General features: G+C 40.3%; 1 protein-coding gene across 9 annotated transcripts in view; it reads left to right on the top strand.

Moving 5' to 3' along the window:
• Positions 1-32: 32 nt before the first annotated feature.
• The window catches only part of CFAP91 (cilia and flagella associated protein 91), a 41,557-nt gene continuing 22,586 nt past the window's right edge, over positions 33-19,003 (top strand). For 3 of the 9 annotated variants that reach the window (XM_030020989.2, XM_030020988.2, XM_030020987.2), the window contains exons 1-11: positions 39-182; positions 1,015-1,091; positions 3,222-3,379; positions 6,143-6,226; positions 7,509-7,565; positions 8,462-8,643; positions 9,338-9,515; positions 9,858-10,015; positions 10,276-10,458; positions 10,570-10,712; positions 16,878-16,994. In XM_030020989.2, the coding sequence (XP_029876849.1) occupies positions 92-182; positions 1,015-1,091; positions 3,222-3,379; positions 6,143-6,226; positions 7,509-7,565; positions 8,462-8,643; positions 9,338-9,515; positions 9,858-10,015; positions 10,276-10,458; positions 10,570-10,712; positions 16,878-16,994 (1,428 nt within the window). In that variant the 5' untranslated portion in view covers positions 39-91. Of the gene's footprint in view, positions 183-1,014; positions 1,092-1,121; positions 2,501-3,221; positions 3,380-6,142; positions 6,227-7,508; positions 7,566-8,461; positions 8,644-9,337; positions 9,516-9,857; positions 10,016-10,275; positions 10,459-10,569; positions 10,713-16,877; positions 16,995-19,003 lie in introns of those variants that run through there. The other 6 variants (XM_030020995.1, XM_030020996.1, XM_030020992.2 and 3 more) reach the window with 6 other exon arrangements.

Below are 19,003 nucleotides of genomic sequence, written 5' to 3'. Positions count from 1 at the left end.
CCCCCCCCGCCCCGGCATTAACGTCCCGCCCTAGGGGGCGTGGCATCCCCCGGCCCCGCCCGCCGGCGGTCGCCATGGGAACGGCGGCGCCATGAGCCGTACGGCGACGGGCGCGGTGCGGGCCCCGCTCCTCGGGGACGGCCGTCAAATGGCTCCCGGCCGGACCTGCGACTGCCCCTACGGTACCGGGCCCGGCCGGGAGGGACGGCGGTCCTCCCCGCGCCCCCCTGCAGCCCCCGGGGCGGGGCGGGGGGGGGGCGGGAACCGGTGCGACCAGGCCCGACACCCTTCCGCGGGGAGGGAGGTCGCGTCCAGCGGGGCTCGGCCGGGCCCGGGGCGGGGAGTCAGGTGCTGGCAGGGGACGGGACGGTTGTGTGCGGGTCGTGAAGCGGTTGAGGCCGCCCGAGCAGGCCTCCCGCCTCTCCCCGGGTCTCCCCGACCGGCCGCCGTGTATAGACGAGGTGCAGGGCCGTCACGGAGAGGCCGGCAACTAGCTCGGCAGGGAAAGCAGGTCTGGAGCCGGGAAGATGGGTGCAAGCCCCAGGAGCGGGGCAGAGCCCCGCAGGGGTAAAGCGTTAGGGTTGGCAGCGGTAAGGAAGTTACCAGGAGCGAGGAGAGGCTCGGGACTCGAAACATTTGCGAGCTGGAGGAAAGTCAGCACTAGCTCTGTGTCCCAGAGGGACGCATCATGTAGAGGACGATATTTCCACTGATTACCATTGCGCCATGCTTTCTTTTTTCTGTTTCATGTCTTCATCTTCTATTTTAAGTCGGCAGTGCTTCCAAAGAAAGTAGGTTTTTCTTCAGTCATGTGCGTGTTCCACAGAACAGTAGTAGTTCAGCTCTGAGGCTCATTTGTGGGACGGTGGAATTTCTTTGATATGGAGACATTTATTTCAGTTTTTTTCTTCCCTAGTTTGTTTTATACTCTCATATGGACAGACAGTGGAGCTTGACGATTCATGCTGATTCCTCAAATATGTAACTAGTTCCATTTGTTCACTTACCTTTCAGACCCTCTGTACACACTATCAAGTGAGAAGGACCATTCAAAGTCAAATGTCCACATTCAGCTTGTCGGTGATAAAGTGGTAGGTGTTGGCCAAAGATAGCTCACATGTGCACCTTATGTTTCTGTGTGTATGCATACACATGGGTAGAAACACTGTCTCAGTTCTAAGCTCCTCCCTTAAAACAGCAAAATACAAAGCAAAGGAAGCAGTTTTATCTAAAACAAGACTTAACACAGGGAGTAACCATGATTGCAGGCCTAGGGTGACTCTGTAGCAGCAGCCTAGAAATGCCCAGTTTCACGTCCTGAGTAATTTCCTAAACTGTGTGTCAGTACTTTTAAAAGACTATCTCCAAATGCTGTTAACAATAGCTTGTATGTTATTAAGATCTACTAAAAGAACTGGACAGTTCTTGGGCTGTTGTTCAAGCAGAACTGTTAAAATAATGTGTTATTTCACATGGTGCCTTCTCATTTACCTTGGGCACTTACACTGCAGTTCAAGGTAGCATAATTAGACAGTTTAAAATGAACTAGGTAGCAACAGCTAAGCAGCCTGTAAAGATTGCAGACCCATCCTGATTCTTCATACTAGGTTAGCGCAATTTAACTTCCTAGCTAAGCCCTCAGCTAGTTAGCCCATGCTTAGCTCCCTGCTGCATTTGCTCCCCTGCTATCAGTATTCACCCCAGCTAGTTCAAAACCAGCTAGAGCATGTCTGTGGGAGTTGCAGTCACACCTTCAGAGAGCAGTGATTGATGGCTGGACAGGCTGCATATAGGTAGAATGCCAAAGGAAAACAGACTCGGTACAACTGCACAATGAATTGGATTTTAAACAGAGTCCCCTGAAGCTATGCACTTGACTGAGCCTGCAAGGCAGATATTCTGAACTCTGAAACTCCATTGCTGTTCTGCGAGGACAAAATCCCTGAGCAGCTTTCCAACAATAGAATCAAGAAACATTTTTTTGAAGAATGTTTCTGGATGTCTCTTACCCCATTATCTCAGACTCTTTCTTATATCTACATGGAAAAAATGTGTGTTTGCCTCTCTGTAGAGAGACATACACATGGAGCTGGAAACATTGCCTGTCATCATAGAGATCCTTGCAACAGTATGGCTGTGTTAACAGTTCAGGCCAGACAAAGTAAGCAGGCATACTGTCACTAATGTCACGTCATAGGTGTAATGTTGCAGATGGGTATGGTGACGGACTCACTCTGACTGGCATAAAACGTGTTTTAAGCTTATGAATCAGCAAGTGCATAATGTGCAATTCAAAACAATACAACTTTGAATTCTTACTCTATCACAAAACTGGGTGGACAGGGGTTGTGATGATATTAGTTTATAGGGTTTTCCAAATTCCTGAAAGTTGAATTCCCTTTGGAGAGAAATGAAACAAAAATGCAGTCTCATGCACAGCAAGCAGCTACTCGTAGCAGGGTACCTACATCTTCATCATCTGACACTCTCTTACACTCTGGTGAGTTAGTGTGCTTGAAATGTCACCACTACCCTATATGCATCTGAGTTAGCACCTGCTGAAATGAAAGGAGCGATTCATAATTCAAAACTGATTTCAGGCTTTACAGAAGCTCAAGCCAATATAGCTACATCACTTATACTTGAGTCACAATTGCAAAGATTTACTGGCAACCATAAATTTAGAGATTTAAGGTGTATCTACCCAGGGGAGTTAGTGCTTAGAAGGAAGGGTGTGGATTTTTAATGTGATCATTTTTGTGTGCTAACTCTCATAGAGATATTTTTAACATATGCTAAAACTGTTACAGTATAAAATAATGTAACTTTGTAAGTGGAATATGTTACTTCATTTCTAGAGCACACGAAATAGGAGGGAGTTACATGGGGTAATGTGCTAGAAGTTCATATTACTGCATATTCACAGTTACTGCACGCTAACTTCTTTATGTAACGAACCGTTAGATCCTTCGATTTTAAGTGTAAGTTTAGACACTGGAAAACAGCCAGAAGACATAACTGTGCATCTGCTGCTAGTCTGGTATGCTCCACATCTTGAGAAGTACCATCTAACCAGCTGACATCATTAGCATACGTATGCCTCCTTTCCCCATCCCAAATGTGCAGTCCTGTAAATCACAGCAAGCTGAAATTCTGATCTCTAATGCTGTTTGAAATCGCTAAATCACTGCCTCTCTTCTTTGTGTCCACACAAACATTAGGTAAAGGCACCAATGCTCAGAAGTATGTTTAGTAGCTTGATTCATTTCCCGGGCCACAATTTGTGCCTGGAGGGCAAAGATCCAGTGCCTCCATTTATTGACCGAAGATGGAGAGGGAGGGCTCAGCAGCGCCTGGAGGCTCTTCAGAAGCTTGCTGCGTAAGTGTTCTATGGTTGGATAATTTAAAACAAACATGCAAACAAAACCGACAAAAACCCATGCACACTGAAGTGGAGATGACTGCAATTTGCTCCTACTTATATTTCCCTTGAAATTAAGAGATTGCAGCTGTTGTGGAGTATGGTTGCCCATCTGTTTCTTACAGGGTGGATGTTGCACATTCCTTCATCCCTGTGCTATCTGCTTTGCAGCGGTTACCGGGAAAGGGAGTTATTTCAATCACTTATAGATCAGATAAGTTATGAAGACTTCAGTGACTCATGTGTGTTACTTCAGCAGGAGCTGTTTCCTTTTAGTCCCATGCAGTTGCAGCTGGTTAGATTGCTTTTGCTGCTCATGCAAGGGTGTATGGGGCCTGAAGCAGGGCACCACATTTTTAGTGCAGGGGTTTCTTAGTTGAACTTTCTCCTGGCATCACAGTTTGGGCTTCTGATTCAGCAAATATTTAAAAAAAAAGTTTATGTGTTTTGCCACACCAGGTATTTTTTTGAGTCCTTTTGTGGCTGTATTCAAGATGGCAGGCATCAGCCTAGGTAGTGGTTTTCAGAAGTTTTTGCTGCATTAACAAGCTAACTTTAGACCATGGGCTTTTCAGATGATGTGTGCTCTGGGCTTGTTGGTAAGTTCTACCACATGCCAGACAGTGATTGAAGATGTTTAAGAATGATACAGCGGATTTCACACCTGGTTTTGTTCAGTTTCGAAAGCATATTCTTCTCATTTCCATAATAAAATAAGATTTTTTTTTTCTTGTTTTCAGCATTTCAAACTGTCCCCAGCACATGAAAACCTCAGTGGCTTCTTAGACTTTGCCTGTTATTCTGTAACAAGAACTTATTTGACCCCTACGCCGATTTAAAATTGATTTGCATTTCAACAACATGTATTTGCAAAATGCCTTGAAATTAACAAAACATGAGAAATACATCCCCTCTGTTTCAACCTGCACTGATTGACAGTGTTGCTGATACAGAAGATAGAATATTTCCCAGCTGTCTTCTCAGTAGTTGCATTGCGTCTGCAAGGTTACCAGGAATAAATGCTCATTTATTTCAGCAAAGTCAGCAAATGTAAGTCAAGGACATGCAAGAGGCAGGATCTGTGGAATAAAAGGGGCTATTTCACTGGGTTCCCATTGTGCCTATAACTATACCATAATAGGATGAACAGCTTATGCTAATAAAGTTAGATCATAAGAATAAGTGCCCACCTGTGCTGAATGAAACACAAATCCATCTGGATGGAGCAACAGTCTGATATGTAAAGAGTCAGCTAGTGGAACTAGTCAGCTCAATTGACTCATTTGAATTACAAACACAACTTCACAATAATAGGTTGATTAGTGCTGAGCAAGTATTCTCAGGTTACAGCACTGCATCTCGAAACATTCCCCTCTCTTTTGTTATGTGATATGACTGAAAGCACTGGGAAGAGATGACTTTAAACTTACCTTGGCAGTAAATTGTATGTCATGGGAGGTTAATGAAGCATCTCTCTATAGGCTTTGCTGTAGTGGGTAGCCATACTGTGGCTCCCTGATTTCCACAGCACAGCTCGCAGGGCTTAGATGAGGTCTTTGAAGACAACTGATCTCAGCATGCGATCCGCTGTTTTGATCCCAGCTGTCGAGCAATGTTATGTATTGTTAATTGTATCTCTGTAAATATACCTCTGTATTTAAAATTAGGCAGCAGCAACCAACTCCAGCACCCACAATCCCGTACATCTGAGGTCCGGATTCTTACAAATTCCCAAAAATGGTCTTACGAAAAACATGACCTTCAGGACTTGCCATATATGTACCTTAAAGAAATTACTTACCTTAATGGCATGATATGGGCTTTTTTTTTAAAAAAAAAAAAAGAACTTCTGTTTCTTGGTTTTAACTACCTTGCAGGTTGAGAAGAATAAGGCTGGAGTATAAAGTGGTTGTGAAATCGAATAGCAATCCTCATGCATAGCTTTTCAAGGACTCAATTCTACACGTTCTCTCACTCACTGCCTTAATGAGGTCTACCTCATGGTCTTCCAAAGCTTTAAAATAAAGAAAACACTCCAACATGTTATAGTGAAAATTTTAAACAGTCTGCCTACTTCAAAATGGGGAAAAAAAAAATGAAGAGAGACTGTTCTTGCAAAAGATATGCTTGTTCCAGCACAGGTTTTGAAACATTCACATGATCATCCTAATTTTTCTCCTTTATTGGAGAATTCAAATTGAAATCGCTGATTCTAAAATTTTCCACATTTGCTCGAAATCTCTTTAGCTACTTTTGAAAAGTAGAAAGTGGTAGTCTTTCCCTTTGTTCATGCTACTCCTTTACATGTATTTTCTGTTACGGGAAGTTTTTCCCTCTTAAGGAAATGAGCTTGCTCCCCCCCGCTCCCAATAAAAGTAGTTTGCTTTACAAGGTCAAGCATTTACAAGTGGCCAATCCTTTTCATGACAAGCAGGTAAGACATTTTTATTAAAGGCAGCAAATGACAATTTCTTGCCCTTACATAGTGGGAAATATACATAAAGTGTCAAACTGTTTTGCTATATATGTAGGTATAAAAAAACCAAAATATAATTGCTTGTACAAGTATGGGGATTTTGTAGAATTTGTAGTGTGCATGTTTGATTGTGCAACCAGAGAAGCAGAGAGAGAGATTAAAAAAAAAAAAAAATGCATAAGAAAAAAAGATCAGAACTGCTCTGAATATACTTCTTAAATGATATCCTGTATTTTGGCTTTTAGAGCTCAATCTTCTCTTCAAATACCTCAAATTGTGTATGAAGATCCTGAAGTTAGTGGAAGGAATCGCTACAAATACTTTGCACGGTAAGGAATGAACTGATTTGAAACAGAGTTCAGAAGCTTGCTTTTGTGCAGTTTAAAGAGCCCGTGAATAAATGCCAGAGCCTTATTTTTTCTGTCTTTTCTGTCAGTTCTTTGATCACTGCCATGGAAAATCTAAATAGTAACCAACTCTTAAATCACAAGGTCTTTTTAAATTCACGCTATGCCAGAATTTTCAGGTAATGAGTTACCATATAAGCAAATGTACCAGGCATTCTGTACTTGATAATTATTTGTAGAAAGCCTTGGGCTGTAGATCCTCCTACACAAAGGAAGAAGATACTCACAAAACCATTGTGGTTCTCCAGACTCCTGGAAAAGGTAAGAAGGAACCTTTTAATTCCCAGTTTCTGCCAGGAGCAGAAAGGAAGCAAATGGAATCCTTAATTAACTTTTCATCAATGTCCTCTACTGCAGGACTGCTCTGCTCCTTCCAGAATGACACTTCAGGTCAGCAATGGACTCAAGATCTGAACCAACAGCTAGCGTACAAACATTCTCAGCTTAGTCACATATACTTTGAATTACATTCGCTATAATAGTCAACAGCTATTGGCCAATATGTCCACTTTAAATATAAAAAAATTGCCAAGTTTAATAAATTGAAGTTCTTTATGGCTCCTTTAACAACAACAACAACAAAAGGACAAAGATGATGTTATCTTCTGCAATTTGAAATTAAACTTTAAAGTCTCTCAGACACTAAGGGAAATTGATAGTGAACTGCAATATGCAAACTATAAGAATGCCTAAAAAGGAATTATTAATATGTTGTTGAGCCCATATCACTTTTAAGATACTTCATAAAATACTACAAAAAAGGAAACAATCAAATTAGATAAGTCCAAACCAGCTTACCTTACTAGCTGATGGTAGGAATTCATTTCAGGATTTCAAGAATTTATTCAAAAAAAACCTCTCAAAAGCTCAAAGTGAAAAAAGTGAGCTAATTAGTGAAACATACACAAAATGTTGTGAACACACTCAAAACAAATTTCTTTTAATTATTGTCTTGTTTTGCAATTCCACTTGCTGCTTTGACAGAAGAATAACACTCAGTCCTGCTGGTGAAACTTTATCTCTTACTCCTTAGCTATGAAAGAATTATTTAACATTCAGGCACAATTCTTAAACACGCAACTACAGAACCTGAGTTGTGGGAAATCAGTGTAACTCCACTGAAATTAGTGGACTGCAGTTTTTCTAAACTCTAATGATCTTTTATGCTCATGGTTGTTGTCTTACATCTGCATTCTCTTTTCAGACCTCTCATCCCTTCTAATAAGCTGCTTCCACTAAATGTTGCTTATGCAATGGCAAAGTAAGTAGTGAGTTCTGGAACATTACTGTGTAGTGGGTCATATCTCACTAGAAAAAGATTGGGAAACTATTTAGCTGGTGACCAAGATTATTCATAATGAACCAGCAGGAGAAATTTATTAAGAGGTAAGGGTTTGTTCACCATTAAGAACTCCTGAAGAAACAGGTGACTGTTTCAGAATTTGCTTGCAGTATATAAGTAGTAATTTGTGGGTAAAGGACATGTGCCTCAAGTGTGTTATGATTATGAGGCCTGAAAGAGAAAGCCAAGTGTCTCTGAATCCTAGAAGAGATACCAATGCAAAGAAGATTCTCCAATACAGCAATATTGTTGGAAAATCTTCTGATATTTTATTACAATCTCTGTGCTACTTGCAGTACTATTCAGTGGTGCAGAGCATCCATGGAGTAGTCTAATGAGGTTTCCAGTGGGGATCAAATTTTGAGGGGACATAAGAAGATTCATTTCCAAGTAGAGTCAATGGAAGTTGCGTGTGCTTACATCAGAATTGACTCTTTGTTCTGGAATTGTTGGAAAGACAAACATGTAAGCTAAACTGAAGCAGTCCAGCTTCATTTTACACTCAACCATGAGTTACTTTTTGTGCCCATTAAAAGCAGTGCTTTAGAATGGATACATAGGGAAGATCTGCATGTAGTAACTTGTGAGAGCTGAAACCAGAAGATTTCTGGATTGCTTACCTCAGGAGGGAGGTTTCAGAGGACTCAGTGTAGCCTCAGTCTGCTTTTACTAAAGATAATGGAGTTAACATCAATGGGAGCAATGTTAAGATAAAACACATTTGGGTATCCTACCTTTGACTTAGTGTTGCGTTTGTTTTGGTTTGGTTTTTTTAATGAATGTGACAAACGTTCTTCCATCTTGCATGTCTTTAGGACAGAGCCCTATGTCCATTCAGCTACAAGAGACAGCAAGGTCTTCGGTCCCAAGTTACGAACTTTGGGCACACAGACAGATTACAGGGATGGTGAAACCCAGACGGATCCCTATTCCCCTGAATATGTAGTTCCCAGTGGCTCAGTCCCTGAACTTCTGACACTTGCTACACTCACTTGGGGTGAGTTGTGAAATTAAGATAAATGATAATAATCGTCGCCTCTTTGGCAGGAGATTCTTTTTTTTTTCAAGGTCAGGTTTCAAGTCTATTGCCAGCTTTGGCAGCCCTTCGTTGTATTCCTTTGGGGCATATTATTTTATCTATTTCTAAAACAGGTATGCTATTTTCCTACTTAATAGCGCTGTTCTGGGGCATTTCATAAAGAGTTTTGAGATCATTCGATATAAAAAGGTCATATGTTTTACAGATACAAACTAGGAGCAGTTTTTCTATTTACCTACTGTTCTTCAGCTGTTCTGAGTTAGACATCAGTAAAAAATCAGCACGAACACTGCTGCCTCAGAATATACCTGCGATCCTCATCTCCCAGCATCACACCCACAATAGTGATGGACACTGAACATGCCAAAGAAAGTGCTCATTCTCAGAAAGTGTCGTCCTGGAAAAGTTTTTCCTCCTTTGAAGCCTGCAGTAGAGGAATGAAGTGCTAGTGTTAACATCAACTAAGCTATAGCAATTGCAGGTCCTACCATTCCTCATACTGTAGAATTTTACTGGCCCTAGAAGTATTTACTTCTGGCTATTGACAGCTCTGCTTGTGTGTGCCCATCCAGCCCTCTAATACTTTATTGGTGGTGATTATTTGCTGGATTCACCATTCTTCTAAAGAGCTGCTGCTTCTTGTCCCTGTAAGGTCGAGGGCTACCAGCAGGACTCGCCGAGGTGGAGATGATTGAACGTGCCCGGGAAAAACGTGCATGGGAAGCAACTCTTCCAACAATGGACAGTACCTCACAAATCACAAAGAGGAGGAAAATGATGGATGATATGGAGAGGAAGGAGTGGGCCTTTAGAGAACAGGAAATAGAAAAGTAGGAGTTCAATTATACTCTTAATTTCTTTTAATTATTGGCTGAATAGAGAAGGAACAGGAAGGTTTAGGGGATTGGCTGAAGGGTACAAGCCTTTTATTTCTGTGAAAATCCCCTGAGTTTGGGAAAGGATATTTTTGTTAAATTTAGTGTAAAAGACTGCTATCACAATACTTTTCACCAGTAGTAAACTCACTGTTTTAAAAGAAAGATTAAATTCGAGATATGCAATATGAACTATGTGTAAAGTAGTCAGTTGGTATGTAGGATTTAATGATGACAGCACTGCAAAGAACACTGCAGAGTACAGTAGGTGATACCTGGCCTTTTCTTTCCTTGCAGGTTGCAGGAGGTTCGACTGGAAGTCTTAAAGAAGCTGCTGCAGAGGCGAGAGAAGAATCAGAATGAGCTGGATGCCAAGCGCTTGGATGACCACTGGCAAAATCATCAGAAGGCTAAAGAAGAGAAAATAAAAAAGATTCAGCATGACTGTGCGCTGAGTAGGTTTCAAAACGGGGGAGAGAGTAGAATGAGACTTAAGTTTTCAGACAAGCCATTTTTATTTTCACAAGGTTGCAGTCTTTATTCAAGATGAAGCAGGTTGCATCTACAATATAAGTATGCGTGGCCAGCATTTGTTCTGGTCCAAAAGGTCATGTTTTATGTTAACCAGCAAAAGCTTTTGTGAATTTCCGAAGATGGGGCTTTTGTTAGAACTATTTGTATGGAGAACCTTCTCACATTTATATTTCCTTTTCAGTGCTCAGGAAACTGATAGCTAAGAGGAAGAATGTGATGGGGAAGCTGGAGAGACGAGATATCATCAAAGAATATACGGACTTTGCATCACAAACATACGCTCCTTTGTCTAGAATTGGTTATTTCCCAGACAACCATTCTGAATGCTATGTGGTAAAAAACTTCTATCTTAACACCTTTGCAGGTAAGGCATTTTGGAAGACTTACTTTGTATGAGATGCTTACTTAAAATATTAACAAAACTCAAATTCTCTCCCCACCACTCCATTACTTAATCGCTGTTTGTACTTCTTAGGACTGTGTGAACTGGAAGCATCTCTCCCAGATTCTTTCACCCAGGCCAAGATTAAAGCTCCGAAACCTAAGTACACTACCACTAAGACTGGATTTATTAAAAGATCAGCAAGGCTAGAGGTGGAGCTGGCACAGGTTCACCAGGTATGGAGCTGCATCCAGCAGCACATCAGTTCCTCTTAGATTTGAACTGCTCAGAAATACTATCTGGAAGACACATGTATAAGCTTTCATCCCAAGTTCCTGCGCTAGATTAGTATTTTCTGTAAGACAACTTCAAGGACAGAATGGATCGGACATTCAGACTGTTGTAGGCATGACCAGTACCGCTCCGGAACTCAGTCTGTCAGTACTCTCTCCCTAATATCTGTGCTTCTGCTCCAACTCTATAGAAAACAAGCATAGCTGCTTCTGTCTTCCTACAGATCAGGTATTTGGATCGAAACATATTATGAACATATTTGGATCCAACATATATTGGATCGAAACATATTTGGATCGAAACAGTTAGGAATTCTCTCCCGCCATTTGCTCATTCTCATTTCTTCCTTGCTTTTATAATGCACAAGTGGCAAGCCTACTGGTTACACTGTCAAACTACTAATAATTAAACAAACCAAATCTGGGTTCATATTCTAAAAATTCTGCAAATTTTTAAAAATGTACATTTTAAGTACATATTGTAAAAACACCTGCAGCAAAGCATGATTAAAATGACCCCACTCATAAAATCAGATCAGAACGGTGGATGCACATCACTGTTGTTCCCTAACAACAGCATCTGATTTGCAAACATGCTAATAGTGTTTTGCATATCTTAATTTATCACAACTGTTCATGCAGATGAGGTGTCCATATATGCAATTAACCACTGAGGAAAGAAGTGCCTCATTTGCATCTACAATCACAGTATTTGTAAATTACATGTACTTTTAAGTATGCTACTTGTGATGCTGTTGAGTGTTACCTTTTTTAAAATCAGGCATATTCTTGGCTGGCTGCTGTATCTCTGAAAAATATTTAATTTCATTTGTAAAGCTTGGCAACTTTCACTTATGCTTTATTTAGTGAAGAAGTACTTCATAATTGGAAATTGCGCGTATAGCTTTCTTGGTTTAGTGTAATTTAATAATACTCTCAATGCAGACAGTAACTTTCTACTAATGAATTTTAAATTGAAATCTTGTTCTGAAAAATCAATCATATTATCTCAAATTTAAATTCCACTAGGTCTTGTAAAAGGTGAAACATTGCATCTGATTATTATTCAGAAGGAAAATTTTTGAAGAAAATCTTGAGTGCTACAGGAATTGTTCAAGAACTAAGGACATTAATTCACTACAGTTTTAGAGAAGAAGACACAGCAGTATTGAAGGGGTTTGAGTTTGGGTGCTTTTTGTGTGAAATTCAAGTAGTGACTATATATAATCTGGATCATAATACGGTTTTCATAGGCAGCAGAACGTTAGCCCAAGCTTTCAGAGCTGAATTCCAATTACAGCAATTGTATTCTTTTTGTTCAAAATACTTCTCATGGTTTGAAAGGCTACAGTGGAGTGTCTAAACTGTAGTCACGGAGAAGTATGCCCTAATGCTGGCAGCTCACACAATAATTTCTCTTGAAAGAAAAATTGGTGGCCAAAGGGAGATGGAATGCAGAACAAAAGCAGGCAATTCTGCATATTTTCTTTCTTAAATCAATGTAGATCACTTGATCTACTGTTTATACCAACTGGGGGGCTAACATAATTAATATTCTTTTCCCCACCACAAGAAGGCAAAATGTATATTCTTTTAAAATCACAAAGCATTTCCTTTGCAGGCAAAGATGATAAATCCACTATGCAAAATTTAACTGCTGCTTTTAGATATACAGAAGTAGCCACCAGACTGGTTGGTCCAGACAAGCAGAAAGTACTGACACTGTGAAACACCCAGCCTGCCTCAGTCACCGTTAGATTTAAACAAACTTCCTGTTCAGAGCAACAAGAAATTACTGCCTTAATTAGCGCTTGAGCTCTGTGGTGCTGTTACTGGTCACTGCTCCCATCAGAGGCTTTTACTTCTTAAGTTATAAGGCTATAGCATGTTCTGGCTTAGCAGGGCCTCTCTGACTGGTCCACCTCATAAGCTACTGGAGCTGTCAAGAAGAGGGCAGTAAAGGGTGCAGAGGACTTGAGTTAACAGAATTTAGCACTTGAGAGGACAGCTGTCTGACCACTTGGCACAAGCAGTCTCAGTCCTGCCAACAACCTCCATCACACACAGTATGAAAGAAGTTTAAAGCAGGCAATTAGGGATCATCTCAGAAAGGCACTGTGCTGCTCTGCATTATTTCTATAGCTGAGCAGCTAGACCAGTTTTCTCTTCAAAAGCCTCTTCTTAGTGCTGTCCTAGCACACAATCTACACATTTTCTCCCATAATCTTAGAAATAAAGCAGAACTCTAGAAAATTCAGAGTACAGAGTGATCTAGCTCTAGAATGAGTTTCTTTCATTTTCCCTGGATAATCTGTGGAAGGAGGTGGCAAATAGAGGAGGAATGCTAGATTTTGGCCTCTGAAGTAATTAATTTTAATAAAGGAAGTTTCCAAGGCTTGCTTCTCTGGCCAAACAAGTGGCAAGATAGACTAGTCCTCCTTTTTATGTTCCTCTTGGTTTGCCATAGAGGGTTTTCTTAAGCTTAAAGCTTGTAAGAAGGGACAAGCAATTATCCAAGGAACTACAAAAAGGATCTGTGTCCTCTTGAGAATGAGAACAGCTTCTTCCAGGCTTGAAATTAAGCCAAAAAGAAGTGATTTTAGAAGCAGACTTTTTGAGGAGCATCCTGAAACCTTTTGCAGGAATATTATGTACACTCAGTATTCTTTGAATAATTCTCTAAAACAAGAGAACACGGCAGAAACAGGAGTCACTCAGCATTTACAGTAAAAACAATGATCTGTATCTTAAGCCTGGTATGTAAAAGGACAAGGAAAGCCAGTTTCTAGCCAGTGCAGATGACAGTTCTTTAAGGAATGTAAGTAAGTGAGCCATTATATAGACAGCCTTGTGTGAAAATCCAAGGCATTAAGGAGATAGCATACTGATATAGCTAATTACTATAGGAAAGAAATGAATGAGGTAACTGAGTACACCAAGGAATGGAGGAGCTGCTAGAAGAAATCCCAGTGCAGAACAATGTGTGACTTTAGGCTGACCCTCTATGCTCTGGTGACTCAAGAGGGGTGAAGTGTCAGGTAGTTTCAAAGTGCTGGATCAAGATGCTGTCAGAACAAGGCACCTCTCACCTCAGCATTAAGTGTAACTCTCATCACACCTGCTTTCCTTTATCCAGTTGCTAGAAGGAGGTGGAGAAGTAGGGGGGCCAAGAATGTCTGGAGAAAATCTCTGCCAACTTCAAAATGTAGGAAATCCTGTTCAAGCAGTTATTTCATCAAGAACAGATCCCCAACACAGTGTTAGCTGGCTCATGCTTAGACAAGCTCCGAGAGCTGTTGTGTCAGTCTTGATCAGTCAATATGCAGCAGCCATGCTGCATCACAAAGTAGGTAGTCAGTCCGTCCTTGATGATCTCACCTTCTTCATTCATGGGCAAAAAGGAAGAGAAACATGACTGTATACTCTGTGCTGTACATGAAAATAAAATATACCTAGTGTCTTGTGAAAAGGAGAGGATCACAGAGAAGATAAGGAAGGAATCTAAAGAATGATTTCTTTGAACAGAGAATTGTTTCTCAAGCCGCTATCCTGTCAAGAGTTCTGCTTCTAGCAGAAGCTAGCGAAGAAGCAAAGGTGTATGGCCAAAGGCATGCATGCCATTTGCTGTTCACTGCATTTGCCAGGAAAATGAAAAGGAGATGAATTGGCTGGTCCTTCGCTGTCAAATCCAACCAGATTATACCATGACTCTGAACCTACTACCTGAAAAAAGTAATGTAGTCTATTCAGAAAAATTAGAGTGTGATACGTAGGCAGTAACATTTGAAGTATGTTGTTCAGAAATTTAGCACTCTTTTCTTCTTAAATAAAGTATTCTGCAGCGATTCTTGGGCCCTAGTCTCCCTATTTCAAAATATGGTAACTTGTTAAGTTAGGCAGAACCACTTAACGCAAAAAAACATATTTTCTTTCTCTTTTCTTACATTAAAGTCTTAAAATAACTTAAAACCTCAGATTAGAGAAAGCAAATGGTAAGCATTTTTGACTTAGTAAAGATAGCAAAGCAGGCACTAGACTGTGTTGACATGAAAAGGTAAAACAGCTTCTGGGAACCGCAGTACTTCTCAAATCTACATTAATAAGAATTTCCTCTTGTCAGAAGTGCTCTTAGATTTTTCTGTCTTTAAAAGTTGTTATTCTGGTTGTATTTTGTTATTGTGGTTAGCAAGAAATATTTTTGGAGGCTAAGGTTTTATTAGAAAAATTCTTATGAATGCAACATTGTACTAATAAACATAGGAGCCATTGTTTTCAAAAGAATCACAATTACAGCATCTTTTTTCTTTCAATTCCCCCCCCATCATGCAAAACACCTCATAAATCATAGCAAGCACTGTTATAATCTTCATGCCAGAGAGCTCAAAGGTCATCAAATACAAGAAACAGTTCAGAAAATCTCTCAACATTTTTGAGCTATAACCATTTCACATGGCTTATAAGCAGTTTATAGGCTTTGATTCTTGCATTATTAACGTGGTCCATTTCAGAAGTTTTCAATAATGAAGGATTTTATCCCCTCCACCTAGAAATCTCTCTCCTTTTCTGGAGCAATTAATTATCCTGGCCTGAAAGTTCAGATCCAATATGCAAGAAGAGTTTTGTACAATGACCACTGGAGTTTCAAAACTTCGTTAATTTAGCAATTCTGTGCAAGTGCCATCAATTTCCTGTTACCGGAGAGAGAAATTAATCATGGGATTTTTTTCTTAAGTTTTTTGCTTGGTTTCTGTCCCTAGTGAAATACTGTATTTGAACATTTGAAAGAGAGAGGGAAAAGAAAAAGGCACACTTTTCCTTGCTGGAATACGTCTCTTCTTTCAGTAATTAAGACTATAGATCCAACCCATACAGTCGTAGGATTATAATTTTGAAGGAGCTTTAAATGTACATAGTCTCTTCCCTTTTCTTTGCAAGCCAAAGTGTGATGTCCTACAGCAGGCAAGCGTTGCCATGCAGTTGGAAATGATTATCTGAATATATTGTTCTAAGTAGCTTGCGATGGGAAGTTGGCTGGACTTTGGCTCTCTAAACAGTTTGAAAATTTCTTGGAAGAGTTGGGGCAATGGTGGCATTTCCACTCCTAGCCTGCTTCGGCTGACGAGGTTTGGCATCTGCTACCAAACAGCTGTAAGCAAGATAAAACCCACTCTTAATGGACTTGTGGATTTTCCTGGTAGAAGGAAGTTCTCAGGCAAGTTAGTTTCCCTTTTGCCCTTAGTCCACTTGTACAGTTGCTGTGAGTGCCACCGGGCTGCTGGGCAATTGCAGATGGGCAGAGAAGAGTTTTAAAACATATTTTGCAAGGAAAGGGTGCTGGGTCATTTGGTTCAACCCTGCACATTAAGAGCGTATCATACAAAGACATTTCACTGAGGAAGGGGCACAGAACAGTGACAGTATACTCTTCAAGTGACCCCCTTCATAAAATCTGACCGTATAACATTTCTAACCTGCAATAACAAGCATTATACCTATAGTTAAAGGCAAAGACTTATAACCATTCTGTAGTGATATGTAAACTGCAATTAAACTGTGATATTCCTACCCATTTTTCATGTTTTGAAAGGATCTTACCTCTATCTTATAAGAAAATAATTAATGTTTTTGTCATTGCATAAGGAAAGTAACATACACAACTGCCTCTCCTCTGCTTGCATATGGGTCAAGATTTAATTGGTTCAGTGAGATTCCTATTTTAAAATGAAAAAATCTGAAATATGCTTTAACTTAAGAATTTATTATATTAGAGGTTAAGTTCCTACCATTTTTAGATTAATTTTAGGTGACTCACCCTATGCAATTGCTGATGACTTACTTGTAAATATAGTAAAATAAGTCTCGCTTCCTTCTTACACATGATTTTGAAGTTCCCATCAGTATCTGCTGGACAACCAATAGCCTCATCTACTGACCATATTCCATTTTTTAGTTGATGCGCAGTGAGAAATAGATGCCACAAGCTTGCAAAGTAGAAATGCTTTCAGTTCCCTTTAGTCAGCGTGATCAGCAACAGTCAGCATCTAGAGGACTGGCCTTATTGTGTTTTCTATCTAGCCCAGTTCTGATTAAATTGTATGTCTATTCCAGGCACTACTGGAGAGGAAGAATAAAATCAAGGAGCCAAAGAAGCCCCTCCGTTTCCTTGAGAAAGTAGAAAAGCCTGTTCCTCGGCCACCCACTCCAATCATGGAAAACCCATCAATTGTAAGTGGGCTGGTTTTAGCACTTTTTTTTCCTTTTGATCCCTGATTGTTTCCTACACAGTTGTTAAAGGAATGTCCAGAGAAGGAAAGAAGTGAGCTTTATCTTTTTTGTGTGTATTCATGTTAGAAATAGCCATCACTATTTCTTAGACTCTCTTAGTCTCTCTTTATTCTATTCAGATACTAGCAGCCAAAGAATTGCAAATCTTTTACAATATGTGTTGGCCAAATCCTCAACTAAACTTTATTTTATAAAAGACATAAATCAGTAGACGTGTTAATCCCTTGTTCTTGGGGAACAAAAAGCAGAATCATATTATTATTATTCAGTGTCTTCCAACCTTCTGATCTGACAACACTATCGTAATCCAGCAGAGCAATTAAGTGTAGTCCCATTGAAGTCAGTGAGACTTTGGCTGCTTAGCACTGAACATGCACTTCATTAATTTGCTGGAGTGAAGCTCTTGTCATCATGCAGGCTGCAGTCTTTGATGAGCATGCTCCAGTTCACAGAAGATGATTCTTCTGCAGAGACTGAAATAGCAGTAATGATGTGTCATGGGAGATGTGATATGCTGTAGGAAAAAACAACTTTTTAGGGGAGCTGCAACTTCTTTTCCTTTCTTAATGTACTTAAGAGGTGGTTGCCCCAGTGGATTGCTTTATCTGCTTATTAACACCATTTTCATGATGTAGTAAGAATCAGACACTACTATCATTTAAGCTTGTGAATTTAAGAGTCACACAACCATGAAAGTGAGAAAGTCTTATTAGATCATCCATGCTGTCTTCTTTTGTGCAGTATGATGTCCTGTGTTTTATACAGTCTATTTTAAGATGGCTGAAACAAGAATTTCTCCTTGGGAAGAGCTTTCCACAGCTTTACTAACTCCTAGGTATTAGATATTGTATTGCAGTGGTAGATTTACACTATTCAGATTTACCAGTTTAGCAGATTTTTAAGTACTTCTAAGTAACATGGAAAGAAGTCAGAAAGATTTATCCCCCAGTTGTAGTCATTCTTGAGCATGTTTACAGATCATAATGTTTTTTTAAAGAGTTCCAATACAATAGAATTCCACCTGAATGAATTCTGTCAACATTTGGTTTATTTTCAAGTATCTTTATGTGTGAACATATAAAAGAGTGGAGCTCTCCAGTGAAGCTCCATCTGTAGAATCAGGCCACTTCAGCCATGAAAGAGCAGCACTAACATCTCCTGCCTTGCACAATCCAAGTCAGGTTTCTCCTACCAGCTGGCTGCGAGGAGGACTGAAAGCAAGGCTCTTCTCTGTTGTTAATGCTTCTCTTCCTGCCATACGCACATACGAGTACCAACTGCTATGTGCACCAGCCTTTTCCTGCTGGACTTGAGGATCTCAAAAGGGAAGTGTGCCAGAGTGACAGGCAGGTGACATGGACCACAAGGGATATAAAAGAAAGTGGAGAGAATGGAGGCACTACTGCAGGCCTCCTCAACTCCTCTCCCCCAGTCATTTCTTATGCACTTACTAGCCATGACAAGCTCACAGAGCACCTCTGAATTCCTTCACCGGTTTATCACTTTCTCCCAGCCCCCTCTAGTTTTCAGCCTGCTCCTAGATCCTTCTATATCCTTAATTCCTTTTTTTTTTTTCCTGCAGGGCATGGTAGGCTTTCCATCTCCCCTCATTCTTTCCTGCTGGTCTGTAGCAGGCAGATGGAGAAGTTGATGATTACCCTTGCTAAGGCATCATTTGCAGCACTGAACAACAGAAGTACAGAAAAACACATCTCACGAAAATTTAAACCAAATGTTAGTTTAAATCAAACCAAGCAGTTTGGCTTACCTGTCCAGTATATGTGCCATCTCCATTTCCAAAACTCTGTGCTGAAGGGCTTTCGGACTGTAGCCAGGTGATGTGGTACAGTTTAGCTCTCTAACTGGACTGGAAATTCATCCCTTCTTTCCAGAGAAAAAGAACATAGCAAATCATAAGGCAGTCCTTTGGCTAGTTCTGCTTTGCTTCT

The sequence above is a fragment of the Aquila chrysaetos genome, chromosome 7 (genome assembly GCF_900496995.4).
Source record: "Aquila chrysaetos chrysaetos chromosome 7, bAquChr1.4, whole genome shotgun sequence".
Classification (NCBI taxonomy): domain Eukaryota; kingdom Metazoa; phylum Chordata; class Aves; order Accipitriformes; family Accipitridae; genus Aquila; species Aquila chrysaetos.
This window is presented reverse-complemented; position numbering and strand designations above follow the sequence as displayed.